Genomic DNA, 15,079 nt, shown 5'->3' on the forward strand with positions numbered 1-15,079 from the left:
TTCTTCTAATACCAGGACGTTTAACTCCATTTGTTGCAGAACCGCCGGCGATTGGCCGACGGTTCTTCGAAGGGCCGTTTGTGCATTTCTTATAGGCTTCAACAAAAGGATCTCTCTCCTTCAAACCATCCCGTTTACAGCACCCGAAACCAAAAGACGATCCAAAGTCGTCGGAATAAGCTTCAAGCCACAAATGTTCCTTAGCCATCCTCGCACTCTTCGCCCGCGGAGAAGAACAGGGGATCGCCTCACCGTAGTCATCGGGAAGCCTAGCACTCTCCGATCGGTACGGCGGCGAAGGCAATTTCAACGCTGATTTCTCGAACGTGCTTACGCTAGGGCTGGAACTCGATTGCAACTTCGGAACCCCCGGCTTGGCCTCCCAAGAGAACGGCACGTTCGTCCTCGTTTGAAGGAGTTCGAAATCAAAGTCCAGTGGAAGAGAACTCGAACTCGAACTCGAACTCGCCATGGCTGATTGAAAAATCAATGCGACTGTGTTAGGTTTGCTCGATTTTTGGTGTTCATACATATTTATATATGTAATTTTTGGTATTTTGGGCTTAATCGAGTGCCGATTGTCTGTCAAACAAGATATCTATATTAGCTATTGGCAGCTCCGATCGGGCTTTCAAATGTACAAAATTGCTAGAGACGATTGATGAACTCGCTCCAACTAACTGAAATTAAATTAAATTAAGCCATATATTTGAGGATGTGATTTCAGTGTTAAGTTATCAACATTTCAACATTTTATTTCCTCATTCGTGTGATTCCTTGGAAAGGAATTCAGAGACTCTGCTGCCGTTGTTACTCCTTCACCCACAAGTGTTTTTTATTTTTATTTTTATTTTTTTTATTTAATTAATCCATATTAACTTTAGTAAATATTAATTTGACCAAAAATGAATAAATCCATATTAACTTTAGTAAATATTAATTTGACCTAAAAATGAATACGTCTTTTTTTTTAATGTAATTTTTAATTTAATAATTAAAATAAGTTTGTGGGTTTATTTTTAAAAAAGCACTTTTTAAGTGCATAATTATCTTCTCAAATAGGTTAAAGTAATCCAAATTTAAATTTAAAATTTTTAAATAACTATAAATATAAATTAAATTATTTTTAAAAACAAATAATGGATACAAATTAAAAAAAAAAAAAAAAAAAAAAACTAAATAATTTAAGACAAATATTTTATGTAAACTCATATTATATAAAACATTTTTCGTACAGGCCCATTAATGAATAGCTGCAGGCCCATGAATTGATATCGCAGGCCCATTAACAATAAAGAAGAAACTGATGTTAGGGCTTCACTATAATTGTAGACCCAATTTTGGGGGAAAAAATTGGTTAAATACCGATGGTTTGATGTATTCGGCCACTTGCTTTCAACGCGGCATCTGTCTCTACCCTGCGTTTTGCCGAAATTCTCCTGTATCTCTGCACTGTCGAAGTAAAAAAGTAAGGTACAATATACTCCGTAATTTTCTTCTTCTTTCTTTTTTTTCTTTTTTTTTTTTTTTTTTTTTTTTTTGCTCGCATGACAGTTTGACTGGTATAATCTCATCTGTTTTGAGGCAATGGTTAGGGTTTTAGTGCAATTAGGGTTTTAGGACTAATTAGAATTCTTTTGTGTGAATTTTGTGGAGGCCGCCGAAGATGAAAAAATCATCTTTAATTTTGTAGTGTATGGTTTACGGTTCATGAATTAGGGCATTTGATCGATTCAAGAAGGTGAAGGCTTACTGGAAAAGTTAATTTTTTGTGATTCACGTCCTTCTATTATTCGGCTGATTTATTATGTTTTCGTCCACAATCGTAGGCAAAGAAACTGTGGAGCTAGCTAGAGATCAAAGAATGAGTAATGGTACTAGGATGGAAGATCAATTTAGGGGCAGAAAGATTTTTGTTGGAGGATTATCGGCTGAATTGACTGAAGATGACTTCAAAAATTACTTTGAAAAGTTTGGTCGGGTAACTGACGTAGTCGTGATGCGTGATAGTGTAACTAAACGCCCTAGAGGATTTGGATTTATCACGTTTGATTCTGTACAATCCGTTGACTCTGTTCTTCAAAATAACTTTCATGAGTTAAATGGTAGGCGTGTGGAGGTGAAGAGAGCCATCCCAAAAAAGGGGAACTACAATGGCGGCCATATTTCCAAAAGCCCTCTTTCTGAAAGCAATGTTCTTCCCTCTTACCCATATTATAGCTGTGGTTATACAGTTTATCCTGGTTTTACACCTTTTCCACCTTATGGACCAGGTTTTGGTTTATATGGCTCAGACCCCTATGGGAATTGGTTTTCCCCCAGCTTTGGTCCCATGGCTTCACCAGCTGCATGGTATGCTCCAAATTTCTTTGGAATGTTTCCTCCACCTCATAAAAATTCTCTAGTTTATCCAACGTATTCAAGCAATGGGCTATCTACTCCGGTGGCTGGATATGAAACTGCTGATGGGAGAAGAAAGGTTGAGCCCCCCTCTCGTGCACAGAAAAATATGTCGGCTGACGCAGTGCCATTTCATGCTAAGGATAAAGCTTGAAAGGATCCGTTTTGTACATGGAAACTTGGGATTTATGATTGGATTTGCTCTTGATCTTGTTATAAGGGCATTTAGTTTGTAAATTCTGTAGATTTGTCTAGTTCTTTCTATTATATTTTTTCTAATCTCTGTTTTTTTTTTTTTATCTGCTTGTGATGAATTCATGGTCGTGTGGAACACTCAGGCAACTGTTACAGTGGTTTTAGATTTTTTTTAATATCTTTTATTAACATTTGAGACAAGAAGGCCTGGTCTGGTCTGTAGAAGAGGGTGGGGTCTTCCGTATAGCCTAACAAGTTAAGTAGCCCATTGCTAGTATCGACTCCATTGGTGAGCTCAATACCACAAAACAACTCTAACCTCAGAAAGCTTGGGCCACTTTTGGTTTGCCCACTTCATTACCTAAGTACCTAAGTTCCAACCAACAATGATCCGTATTCAATAAATTTATTAAAGGATAGCCATTATTTTATAAGGACAAAATTATGAAAATTAGTATAGAATTAGCTTTTAAAACCCTAAATATTAAAATTTAACTTTTTTTTTTTTTTTCAATATTAAGTACTGAAATGTAATTGAACCATCATTTTTAGTTCCCACTTGAATTGAAAACTAGCTTGCATGGAAGGATGTAGAGCTTAAGAATCCAAAACCCACCTAGGCTACCGACCAAGTTTAATTGTAGAATTAACCACGGGTGGGTATTATGAGGAGTGTTAAGTTGAATAGTTGTCATGAAACCAACTGGTGTTCAATAGAGCCCGAGTTGAGGTATGCTTAGTGTCACGGTCATGCTTGTCCAAGGTATGTTGTCTATGATTGTATGTCATATGTCCTGGTTATGCTTATGCATGCCTGTTCCAAATCCCTTTTGCATGCTTTCATCATAGATAAACATTTACTATTTCATGTTGTGTTAATATGGGGGGTATACGACCGTTCACCAAAATCATGTCTACACCCATTAGAGCTAAAATACCCCAAAACGTACTATAGGGAATATGACTAGTTGTCACGTCTTTCTACCCAAGTTATATGCTATCAAAGTCGTTGTTACGTAATCGTTTTTAGCTTATAACATTATTTTCTTTCAAATTGTTTTCAACGTATTTCCTCGATCACGTTTTCTAAAATATTTCTCTCAAACGTCATTCAACACTTAAGCATACACCGACGTTGTCCATGAAGTCCGAATTTCTCATAACTAATGTATAATTCATCTCGTGAGGAGCTAACATGGAGTTACAATGAGATTATTGCATCAAATACCAACCTCATTGACTATATATGTATATATCACCTTTTCACATTTGATATACATTTTGAATCTCACCCACCAAAAAAGTGTAGAAGTGAACAAAAATGTCTGTAGACACAGCACACGGTAAGCTGCCAAGCCCCCAATGTCAATGCTCAAAAGTCAGGAATGGCGGAATGAGATGGCCCCATCCCCACACACACCAGAGAGACACCTTTTGTTTTTGTCCAAACCCTCAGCCCTCTGTGGCCACCGCATAAAACAGTGTTCTTGCTGGATCTTCTGTCGACACCTTTTCCTGTTGGATTTGGAAATGAAATATGAAAACGAAGACTGGAGCGGTATTTAAAGTTAGATAGATGAGCTCCTTTGGACTGCAAGAACACGCCCAACAATCTGCACACCATACTACGAAAAAGACACCAACCTCAGACGCTCTGCTCGTCAAATCCATCAGACCTGCTCTGCACTGCCACTTTGATAAAGCAACCAAAATAATGGATACAATAAAGAGGAAGTGCCCATTTTGGTTACCTGACCCCCGCTTGCCCCGCTCTCTGTCCTTCATCAACTCCTTGATTTAGCAACCTTCTGTAATTGGGGAGAGAAAAGTGGCCAATAATGCACCGATTTTCTTCAGCATTACTGAGAAATTGGGTGCTTTAGAGAAGACCCACCTGGCTTCAATCTGTAATTTGTTTGATTTTTTTTATTTGGGTTTCTGTAGTTTGAGTTGCCCATTTGAAGAACAATTTAAAGACCGTCGAACATGAGATGATGGCTTCTTAATCACACGAATCCCTATGCAAATGGGGAATTTTCTCTTCTAGTTTTCTTTTTGTTTGTTCATCTCGTTCAGAAACATCGCCTCTTATTTTATCTACAATGATTGAATTTCTTTGCTTCAATATCAACTAGGAGCAAAACACTCAAGAAACTCTTGCATAAGTAGACAACTTGAGTATCATAAACGTAGAGTGATCTACCAAGGCCAAAGCCAGGCAAGTTCTAACGCCATGCCAAATAGTTTCTTAGCTTCTCAGCATTATAATGGTGATTTGGTTTCTCCCTTGTCTGTAATGCCATTCAATTCAGATGGATCTCTTTGTTTCATGGAGTCACTCAGCACATTACAACCTCAAGGTCTGTTTCTTTTCTCTTCTGTCAAAGCTTCAATCTGATGAAGTTTCTTAAAGAAAACATTTAGATTTTACCTTTTTATGTGTAGAAATGTTGCCAAATATCTCACCAAAGCTTGAGGACTTTCTTGGTAGTGCAAATCATGGAAGAGAGGCCACAGCTTTGAGCTTAGACAGCATATATTACAATCAAAATGATGGTGCTGATGCTGTCTCAGAGAGGCAACATTGTTTGAATCTTTTTAAGCAACAAGAGCAACATATTCTTTTTGGAATGTTCCAGTTTCCAGCTGAGGATGCCAACAAGGAGTCTCATATTGCAAGCCATAGCTATGAAATTCGACACGCTCTGGAGCAGCGTATCGATCGGATGAGTAGCCAAGACGTAGAGCCTCTTAGCTTGTCAATGAGTCCTGGTTCTCAGTCTAGTTGTGTTACTGCTCCAACCCAAAATTGTCATCCTGGACTAGCCACCATGGAAACAAAGAAAAGGGGTTTGCTTGGTCGAAAGAAGCCGGTGCACCGGAAGTCGATCGACACGTTCGGACAAAGAACGTCACAGTACAGAGGTGTTTCGAGGTTGTTCTAAACTAAGTTCTTGCTTCTTTTTTTCCCCTATGTATGTTAGTAATGTTTTGATAGTTCTTTCTGATCAGACATAGATGGACTGGTAGATATGAGGCTCATTTGTGGGATAATAGTTGTAAGAAGGAAGGCCAAACCAGGAAAGGAAGACAAGGTTTGTCTTTCCTTGTTGCTTGTCATGTTCCTCCAATGTTGTTGGCTGTTCTTCAAATCCATGTTTTGACTTCAAACCATTTCCTTGTTGCATGTCATGTTCAACTTCCATATGGATGCTGTTTAATTCAATTGTGTGGACTTCAGTTTATCTCGGTAAGCCTTTGTTCAAGAACTAGGCGTAAGGAAGTCGATCACATGGAAGTTTATGGATAGTAATTTGAATTTCAGGTGGCTATGATATGGAGGAGAAAGCAGCAAGAGCTTATGATCTTGCAGCTTTCAAGTACTGGGGACCCTCCACGCATTTGAACTTCCCGGTATGATATGATCGTAGCGTTATCGACCCGTTTCAGTTTTCAGATTCCTTTTGATTATGGACTTTTGCAGTTAAAGAATTATCAAGTTGAAATTGAAGAAATGAAGAACATGAACCGCCAAGAATATGTCGCCCATCTGAGAAGGTATCAGTATGTTACCACAAGATTTGCTCTTCATATTTCTGTGTATAGTCTCATTAACTGGCTTTTGGTTTTCAGGAAAAGCAGTGGATTCTCCAGGGGAGCTTCGATATACAGAGGAGTAACTAGGTGTGTTCATAAGACTCGATCAATGCTCGACTTTTTCTTACTCGTTTTGTTTGCTAGATTGAGTTTTTGACTGCTGTTTTCAGACATCATCAGCATGGGAGATGGCAAGCTCGGATCGGAAGAGTCGCCGGGAATAAAGACCTCTATCTTGGAACATTTGGTTTGTTGCCATTGCTATTGCTTTTAAGTTCCTAGTTGTTCAATTTTATGTTTGAGGTGGGATTGTGAGATCTTACTTCAGTTGGGAGGAGAACGAAGCATTTTTTATAAGGGTGTGAAAACCTCTCCCTAGCACACGTGTTTTAAAAATCTTGAGAGGAAGGTCAAAAGGGAAAGCCCAAAAAGAACAATATCTACTAGCGGTGGACTTAGGGCGTTACATTGACGTAGAACAAGTATTTTAGCTTTGCTATTTATCCTTCTTGCATAATTTATCTGATAATGATGTCCAGGCACACAAGAGGAAGCAGCTGAAGCATATGACATAGCAGCCATCAAGTTCCGTGGCACAAACGCGGTTACAAACTTCGACACTTCAAGATACAACGTAGAAAGGATCATGGTGAGCAGCAGCCTTCTTTCAAGAGAGATAGCAAGACGAAACAAAGAGAACAAACTAACCAACGCAATCGAGCGCAAAGAACCGACACAAAACATCGATCGAATCGACCCCTCGGAGATTTCCAACAGCAACAACATAGATTTGAGGTCGACATTCGACGACACGATGTTGCTGGATCGAAACACAACCATTGAATCCATAGACCGGAAGTCGGTAACATCCGGTGGTTACCTAAACCATCTGATGGGAGTGGAAACGGCAATGGGGAAGGATTCAAGGAAGTTCAGGGCACATTTCTCCAATGCTTCAGTTTCTTTGCCTGTTATGTCAAGTGTTTGGAATGATGTCTGAGACAGACAGACAGCTTCTTTCAATATCTTTCTTCAATGTTTAATGAATTGTCTTCAATTCCACTCGCTAGTGAGTATAGTTAGGAGGGAGTCCCACATTAGTTAATTTAGGGAATGATCGTGAATTTATAAGTAAGAAATACATCTCCATTGGTATGGGCCATGGGCCATTTTGAGGAAGCTGAAAGCAAAGTCACGAGAGTTTATGTTAATAGTGGACATCGTACCATTGTAGAGAGTCACGATTCCTAACCATCAACATCATGATCTAATCCACCTTATTTTTCTCGAATCTTTTGGCTCAGAATGATGGAGTGTGCTTTTTTTTACTTTTTTTTTTCCCCTCTAATGGCAAGTACAAACGCAGCTCATACCCATTGCCAATAATACAAACAGGGCATGGGTTTGACCAAAACCATGTCTTTATTCTAGTATATTTTTGTCTATGAATGTGCAGACCCATCAACGTCGCCATTCCTACTTCTTTTAGCTGAGCCTGCTGTGCGACACAAACGGTTTTGGAATTATCGTAAAGATTTGGTTCATGAACTTTTCGAATTCATGGATACTTTTTGTGCCTTCCTCACATATATTCACATATTTATTGGATTCAATTGGATATCATGCAGTAAATTCTCTCATATTGATATATGATATGATTCAAGTATGAGCATTAGTATTGTTACGCTCATATAAAGGTCGGTCTAGTATTGTTACGGAGGTAAGGGTAAGTGCTATTTTATATTTGTTTAGGGGCAACTAGGAAAAACTTTCGATCATCATGCTTCTGCTTTCGCTTTCGCTTCCGCTACAAACAATCCGTTGTACTTTTCTTTATGAAATTTAATATTTCTTATAAAGGTTTGTGGGCCTAGAGTAGGGATGTTCGGCCCAGTCTATCAGCCCAGTAAATTAGAAAAAAAAAGAACTTGGGCTTTATACGAAATGCTACAAAAAGCCCAGTAAATTTGTGGGCCTTTAGTAGGGATTTTCGGCCCAGTCTATCAGCCTCGTTGGCCGGTCCCAAGAGCGGATTGCTTTCCCCCTCTTTTGAGGGCCGCCCATAGCAATACAAGGCTACGTAAAAAATTAACGTTTTGGGAAGTTTTCATTAAATTACAAATTTAGTTTGTAAATAAATTTATTTACTAATCCATTTTTATAATGATATAAGAATCCATTAAAAATTTATATAATTGTATCAATTATTTTTTAAAATTTTTAAAACTTATTAATTAAAATCATTATACATTTAAACCTCCAACATTTGATCAGAGTAATCAGGAAGCCCAGGTCCAACTTACCTTATCTGGAGAAGGGCGTAATAGTGATAGAGATGAATGTTTGTTTGAAACAGAAACAGAAACAGCAGGAGGCAACATTATTCTTAAAAACAAAGCAAAGCAAAGATTGGGTTTGTTTTTCTTAATGTTAATGTTTGGTTTTGGAATGAAGATGAAAAGAGTGGCGATTGTGTTACGCATGAAGGGGAATGCAAAATGGTAGCTTGTGGATGTGGGAACATTCATTCAATTCCAACCACTTAACAACTATCATTAAACTCTCATCTCTTCATGGATTGTGTTTCAATTACTCTTTCTCTATCTTCCAACTCCCAACTCCCCGATATTGTCTTCTCCCCTTTCGAGCTTTCACTCAAGGCTTTAAAACGCGTCTACTAGGGGAAGGTTTCCACACCAACCAATGTGAGACATCACAACTTTCTTCCATCTCTTTAACTTATTACCAATTTCATTTTGATCGATACAATTTAATGCAAGCTCGAAAAAGTTAGTTAAGATATAAGAGTAACAATCACATTATGTAACGACCCAGATCCACCCTCAACAGATACTGTTCTTTTTGGGCTTCCCCTTAAGACTTTAAAACGCGTCTCCTACCCTAAAGTTTTCACATTCTTATAAATGGTGGTTTGTTCTCCTCTCCTACCAATGTGGGACATTACACGTTAAGAATAATTTTTAAAAAAATGTTCAATAATACAAAGAATAAGAAGATTTCAACCTTTGACCTTATATACGTGAGATTCTACATTAATTGTAGAGGTAAATGAAGCACTCCTTATAAGAATGTGAAAATCTCTATTTCAATTTTTCATTTGTTACGAGGCAATTGAAGAAAATAGTTTTTTTTTTATAGGAAATTGTGCAGGATCTCCATTTGATGAACAAAATCTAATAGGTGGAGTAATAATATGAGACAACAAGAGAATATAAGGCCGTAGAACTTGAGACTTTGTTACCTACATAATAAACACAAATCATTCTAATATTTGAGCCGTTTAAAATTATAATGATTGTAGTAGTTAGGTGCACGAAGAGCCATTTTAATCGTCCAATATCAAGAATCCGTTGAGCATACTATAAAAAAAAAAAAAAAACTAATTTAGGGAATGATCATGGGTTTATAAGTGAGAAATACTATCTTCATTCGTATAATGCCTTTTGGAGAAACCTAAAGCAAAGCCATGAGAGCTTATGCTCAGACTGGACAATATCTAGACAACATCATATCATTGTGGAGAAAAACATTCTAATTTCAACGTAACTCTATAATTACAATTGTGTTAATGCACGTAAGTGTGTGTTTAGTTGTAATGATCATCTTTTTTGTTCTAATAGGGAAAGAGAAATGTGGTTGCTTTATGTAAAGAGAAAAGGCTTCTTTAAAAGCATGGGCTGAGCTTAGCTTTGCAAAGTACCCTAATTTTTAAAAACAAACTCCCACTCCCTAATTAATTTAATATCATATCTTATATATTAAATGAATGAAAATAGATTTTCTTTAGGTATTGACTGACAGTCGAACATATATTAAAAACATAAATAAATATAACATATGATATTAACATAAGTCGACATCAAGTCTTTTAGAGAAAAAAAAAAAGCAAAAATCCATAGAGATTCTCGTTTAACGGACCAAACCCATCATTGACGGTGAAGTAGGACCACACATATCGCACGCCTCAGATTTCTCAACTCTACATATCATTTTATTATTATTTTTATTTCAATTTTAACTCTAAATTTTTTTTTTTAAAAGCTAAATGTAACATTAAAATTAAAATTGCTTCTTCAACGCGAAGTTATCGAGCTAAAACCCCATCGCACTTTCGACGTATTGATGGGTCTTACTAGTTAGAACCTCTAGCTTCGTATTAAGGTCACGTTCGACGTATTAAAATAAGGTTAAATATGTTTTAATTTAATGAAGGTCTGTGAGGTAAGCATTCATGTACAAAGTCAGAAATGGAGATTTATTTATTTATTTATTTATTTATTTATTTATTTATTAATTAATATATGTATGGTTGGCGTTGGGGCATGCGAGGGTAATCACTCAAATGATACTGTTTTAAATCTGGAAGAAATTAAAATTGGAAAAAAAAGGATGAAGAGAGAGAGAGAGAGGAATGATTTGGAGTGAGAAGGTACAGTGATAAGTTTGATGTACCATCACAATCATGCATTCTTTTATAATAATTTTCTAAAATTAATTTTTTTTTTTTAATTTTAAATAATTATAATAGAAATTAAAATTAAAATTAAAAAAAAAAAAAAAAGAAGGGAGAAATTTAGATGCAGACATGGAGTATAGCTGGAAATGGTAGAGCAAGGGACAAGGAAGTAAATTTGGATGATTAGATTCCAATATTCCTTATAAAGCACCCAAATCACCTAAACAAACCACTCTTATTACAGCTCATTCTTTCAATAAACTAAACTAACCCCACTTCTTCTTTACTTTTACTCCTCAAATTCCCCTTTTAATATATCACCCACCATTCCCATTTCAACGATAACACGATCATACCCAAGATTTGAAATTCGGATTCGATACTTGATGGCCCAACATTGCTCTGCGACATGGTTACGTTGCTTACTCCTTCTTTCATAAGAGTGAAGACTGTCATGACAGACCAACATAAGCTCCTCCAGCATGTTTTTTCCTCACTCTCATGTATTTCAGCCAATTTTTAAGATCATCCAACATAAAACTGCTTCAAAGAAAGAAGATGACGGTGTGATATAAGTAATAACTTTCATTTCTTTTACGTCTTTTTTTAGTTAGCCTATTATCAGGGTCACTCTCTTAAAGGCACTATAGATACAGATTTGAAAGTACATCGAAACATGTTGGACACAACGCTACATTGATGTGAGTATTTTCTTGGATTTCATGAAGATTAACACGGACTTCTACGAGATTCTCGCAGCGTCTAAACTTAAAAACTTGAAGATGGGGAGGAGAAAAAAGAATCAAAATTTGGGTTAAAAGTAAGAAAAAGAAAGAAAGAGAGGATTGAAGAGATTAAAATGAGATTAGGTAGAACAATAATGAAGGAGAAGAGGAGGGGTTAGTTGAAAAAATGAGTGTGTAACAGCAAAGAAGAGTCTTTTAGAATAGGGAGGCAAATGTGTCAGTTAAATAAGAGAAAGTATACATGAAAGGAAGAAGGAAGCAAGCTTGGGCTTGAAGAGAAGAACATCTCCCCTTCTCCACTGCTTCACTTCTCCTATCATTAGCAGCATGAGAGAGAGAGAAACAGAGAAAAGAAAGAAAAAAAAACAGAGTATTTTAATTCAAAGCTGCAGAAGAGAGAGAGAGAAAGTAATATACAAAATTAAAGTGGAAAAAAAGAGAGGTAGAGATTAGGTTTTGTGTAATAATTTAGCATCAACAAGAGCAGTTGGCATTAGTTAGTCTATGATGTCTTGTCTTTTAATATCTAATTCATACATGTCCACACACAGGTGAGCAAATGTCTGTGTTCTTCTCTCTGTCTCTGTCTCTGTCTCTGTTCTATAAAAGTTGGAATTCGATGCTTTCTTTGCCCTTTATGCAACCATGAACCAACCCATTTCGTGAATTCCACTTCTTTCTTGGTTCATAACTTCACCCATTGGTTTACTACGTCTCTCTTTATAGCTTCTCTGTTAAGACCGACCATTTTCATTTCCTGAAACTTTGCAGGAATCCCTTTTCAGATTTTTTCTGTTCTAAGCCGAAGAAAAGAACCCTGAGAGAGAGGCTTCTTAAATCAATCATATTTTGGTGTTTGATTCGATGGAGAAGTTGGAAAATGTTTTTCTTTCATACCCAAAAGTTAAAAGCGAATCTGCTTTCCTTTTGCTGCATTCATGAGCTGTTCTGTAGCTAATGTCGTTGTTTCTTCTCCACTTTATACTCTCAAAGCTTCACTTTCTCGTCTTCTCCCTTTTGCATTTGAACAGAGTAGAAAAAACAGAGCAAAACAGAGCAAAACAGAGCAAAACAGAGCAAGCTTGTTCTACACCTTCAACAACACCCTCTCTTCTTTCTCTTTAGCTTTTTTGTTCATGGGGATGCTGCATTTGAGAAGCTGCTTTTACTTTAACGTCTTATAAAGCTGCAAAGCCTACATTTTGTTCTTTGTTTAGTCTTGCAAGATATCAGCGGCTCAACTCTGGTCAAAATCGCCTTTCCCTTTTAATATATTTTCTTTGTCTTTTCGTTTTTGTTTTCCTTTCATTGGAAGTAACTGTAAACTGACTAGCAAGGGGAGGAAAATGGGTGATCTCGAAAATGACGAAATGGGTTTTCGAAATTCGAGTGATGGGTTACTGAATTGTCCATCTTCGGATAGAACTTCAGTAACAATGGCGATGGGTTCGTTTTATGGGTCTGGTTGGGATCCACTGGTTTCATTAGGTCAAAGTGAGAGCTTTGGAGCTGCTTCAATGGCTTCCTCACATCGAGATTTTTCAAATTCCTTTCCTATTGTTTTGGAGAATCATCATCATGGAGGAGGAAGTGGCACATCACAGACTGTTCAATATCCGACAGATTTAGAGATGGGTACGAAGTTGCCATGTTTTGGGAGTGGGAATTATTCCGACATGTTCGGTTCTTTTGGTCTTGCTGATCAGATTCTTGGAGGGTGTTCTTCAAGTTACAGAAATGGAGGAACTGCCAACACTGCTCAAACATCACAAGAAACTTTACCACCACCATCTGGTGAAGAAGCTGCATTAGGTTCACCAAATGGTAAAATCAGAAAACGAGCCCTTGATTCCGCCTTCCCATTTAGCTCAAATACGGTAAAAACATCCACAAATCTTCAATTACCACTTTGATTTCAAATCATGGCGTTGAATTTACTGTTTCTTTAGCAGAAATCTGAAGGGAAAGTGAAAAAAGATGTTTCTGGGGAAAGTTCGAGTACACAAGAAGAGAAAAATCCAGAAATGGAACAGAATTTACGAAGTGGAAAACAAGCTAAAGAGAAGTCCAGTAACAGTGGAGAAGCTCCCAAGGAAAATTACATTCATGTGCGAGCTAGAAGAGGGCAAGCCACAAACAGCCATAGCCTTGCTGAGAGGGTGAGGAGGGAGAAGATTAGTGAACGGATGAGATTGCTTCAAGAACTTGTTCCTGGATGCAATAAGGTAATGGATTGCTTTAATTCCAGCCGCCCTTTTCAGCTCCTCCATGTTTGATTTTCACTCGAATTTCGATCTGTTTTTTGTCTCTAGATTACTGGAAAAGCTGTAATGCTTGATGAAATTATAAACTATGTTCAATCACTGCAACAACAGGTTGAGGTATGCGTTAAAAATTCAAACAGAATTTGAATTGAATGTCGGTTGAGATTATGAATTTTGTTGGGTTTGTTGCAGTTTTTGTCGATGAAACTTGCTACTGTCAACCCCGACATGAACATCGATCTCGAGCGGATTTTATCCAAAGATGTAAGCTCATTATTGTGTCGGCTGGTTAGATTGTTATACAATGTCGTCCATGAACCATTTTGATTCTGTTTTCGTGTAGATTTTCCAGGTACGAGGCAGCAATGGAAGTGTTCTAGGATTTGATCATCCTGGGATGAGCGCAGCTCCTCCGGTCGTCCCCGCTCACCGGATGTTTCAGTTTCAGGGGATGATGTCGAATATGGCATCCACATCCACATCCACGCAGTTTCCTTCTTTACCTCAGGTACTCAAGTTTGAAGTTAATACTCAACTAATGCAAATGTGTTGAATGGAATACCATTTTGGTGCAGACGATGTTGGAAAGTGATATCCAAACTCTTCTTCAAATGGGTTTCGATTCGGGTTCGGCCATTGACAATTTGGGACCAAATGGTAGGGTTCATAATCTAATAGCTTTGCATTCTGAACTTCCAGATGGTAATTGATTTGGCGATGGCAGGGAGGTTGAAAGCAGAGCGCTGAGTGGTTGGAGATGGAGGAGGAGACAGGGGAATTCAAATGTATAGGACTCGGTTTCTGACTATTGTTCTTCGAGTTTTAGCAGAAGAAGATGGATTGATAGCGAATGTAAATTTAGAACGTGGGTGAGGGCTGATGATGAGAATTGGTTTGAATTGGGGATTGTAGATTAGTGTTGAGTTTTCATGGAAATTTTGGAAGAGAAGGATGAAATCTTCCTTTGTTATTTGTATTTGGTATCATTTTTTTTCTTGGGTTTTGTTCATTTGGGACTCTTAATATTCATTTGTTTGTTAGTAGGACAAGAACAGAGCATGCTTATATGCTTCGTTCTGCGTATCCATGGCGGTGGCGATACGATGAATCTTTAATGAATTTAAGATCACAAGCTGCCATTTCATTTCGATCTCTTCTGATCTTGTCGAATCATCTCTGTTTCAACTCACCGATTCATTTTTGGCAAAACTTTTCCACTTTTTTTCTGTTTGATTTATCATTTGTGTCAGTCAAGTTTTATCTCTGTTTTTGTTCTTCATTCAATTATATCAACTTTTGAATCTAACCACTTATAAATCAAATCAGATCCCATAACATTGTTTTCAACTTATTTTCTAAAACATTTGTATCAAAGTGATTCGAGATGACACAATATCTAC

At 37.3% G+C, this 15,079-nt stretch overlaps 3 protein-coding genes across 11 annotated transcripts; all 3 read left to right on the forward strand.

Moving 5' to 3' along the window:
* Positions 1 to 1,347: 1,347 nt before the first annotated feature.
* Positions 1,348 to 2,679, forward strand: LOC111788276 (RNA-binding protein 1). Of its 5 annotated transcripts, XM_087121573.1 has the most exons (3): positions 1,391 to 1,473; positions 1,694 to 1,741; positions 1,830 to 2,679. In XM_087121573.1, exon 3 carries the CDS (start codon positions 1,865 to 1,867, stop codon positions 2,552 to 2,554), a length of 690 nt encoding a protein of 229 aa, XP_086977699.1. In that variant the 5' UTR covers positions 1,391 to 1,473; positions 1,694 to 1,741; positions 1,830 to 1,864; the 3' UTR covers positions 2,555 to 2,679. The 5 variants fall into 5 exon arrangements, with proteins under 5 accessions (XP_086977696.1, XP_086977697.1, XP_086977700.1 ...); XM_087121570.1 differs by lacking the exon at positions 1,694 to 1,741 and having other exon boundaries at positions 1,348 to 1,473; XM_087121571.1 differs by lacking the exon at positions 1,694 to 1,741 and having other exon boundaries at positions 1,348 to 1,468.
* A 1,286-nt stretch (positions 2,680 to 3,965) lies between these two features.
* Positions 3,966 to 7,254, forward strand: LOC111788167 (AP2-like ethylene-responsive transcription factor ANT). Of its 3 annotated transcripts, XM_023668417.2 has the most exons (10): positions 3,982 to 4,813; positions 4,908 to 4,955; positions 5,041 to 5,530; positions 5,608 to 5,690; positions 5,837 to 5,845; positions 5,921 to 6,009; positions 6,080 to 6,153; positions 6,229 to 6,279; positions 6,363 to 6,439; positions 6,732 to 7,254. In XM_023668417.2, the coding sequence occupies exons 2-10, from the start codon at positions 4,925 to 4,927 to the stop codon at positions 7,190 to 7,192; spliced, it is 1,365 nt and encodes a 454-aa protein (XP_023524185.2). In that variant the 5' UTR covers positions 3,982 to 4,813; positions 4,908 to 4,924; the 3' UTR covers positions 7,193 to 7,254. The 3 variants fall into 3 exon arrangements, with proteins under 3 accessions (XP_023524184.2, XP_086977695.1, XP_023524185.2); XM_023668416.2 differs by having other exon boundaries at positions 3,966 to 4,955; XM_087121569.1 differs by lacking the exon at positions 5,837 to 5,845 and having other exon boundaries at positions 3,966 to 4,955.
* Positions 7,255 to 11,671: 4,417 nt separating this feature from the next.
* On the forward strand, positions 11,672 to 14,827 carry LOC111788194 (transcription factor bHLH74). Of its 3 annotated transcripts, XM_023668460.2 has the most exons (7): positions 11,676 to 13,292; positions 13,368 to 13,640; positions 13,728 to 13,796; positions 13,872 to 13,943; positions 14,023 to 14,187; positions 14,255 to 14,336; positions 14,404 to 14,827. In XM_023668460.2, exons 1-7 carry the CDS (start codon positions 12,762 to 12,764, stop codon positions 14,424 to 14,426), a joined length of 1,215 nt encoding a protein of 404 aa, XP_023524228.1. In that variant the 5' UTR covers positions 11,676 to 12,761; the 3' UTR covers positions 14,427 to 14,827. The 3 variants fall into 3 exon arrangements, with proteins under 3 accessions (XP_023524227.1, XP_023524225.1, XP_023524228.1); XM_023668459.2 differs by having other exon boundaries at positions 11,672 to 13,292; positions 14,032 to 14,187; positions 14,255 to 14,827; XM_023668457.2 differs by having other exon boundaries at positions 11,673 to 13,292; positions 14,255 to 14,827.
* The last annotated feature ends 252 nt before the right edge of the window (positions 14,828 to 15,079 follow it).

This window comes from Cucurbita pepo, chromosome 2 (assembly GCF_057944985.1).
Source record: "Cucurbita pepo subsp. pepo isolate OVF chromosome 2, ASM5794498v1, whole genome shotgun sequence".
Lineage (NCBI taxonomy): Eukaryota > Viridiplantae > Streptophyta > Magnoliopsida > Cucurbitales > Cucurbitaceae > Cucurbita > Cucurbita pepo.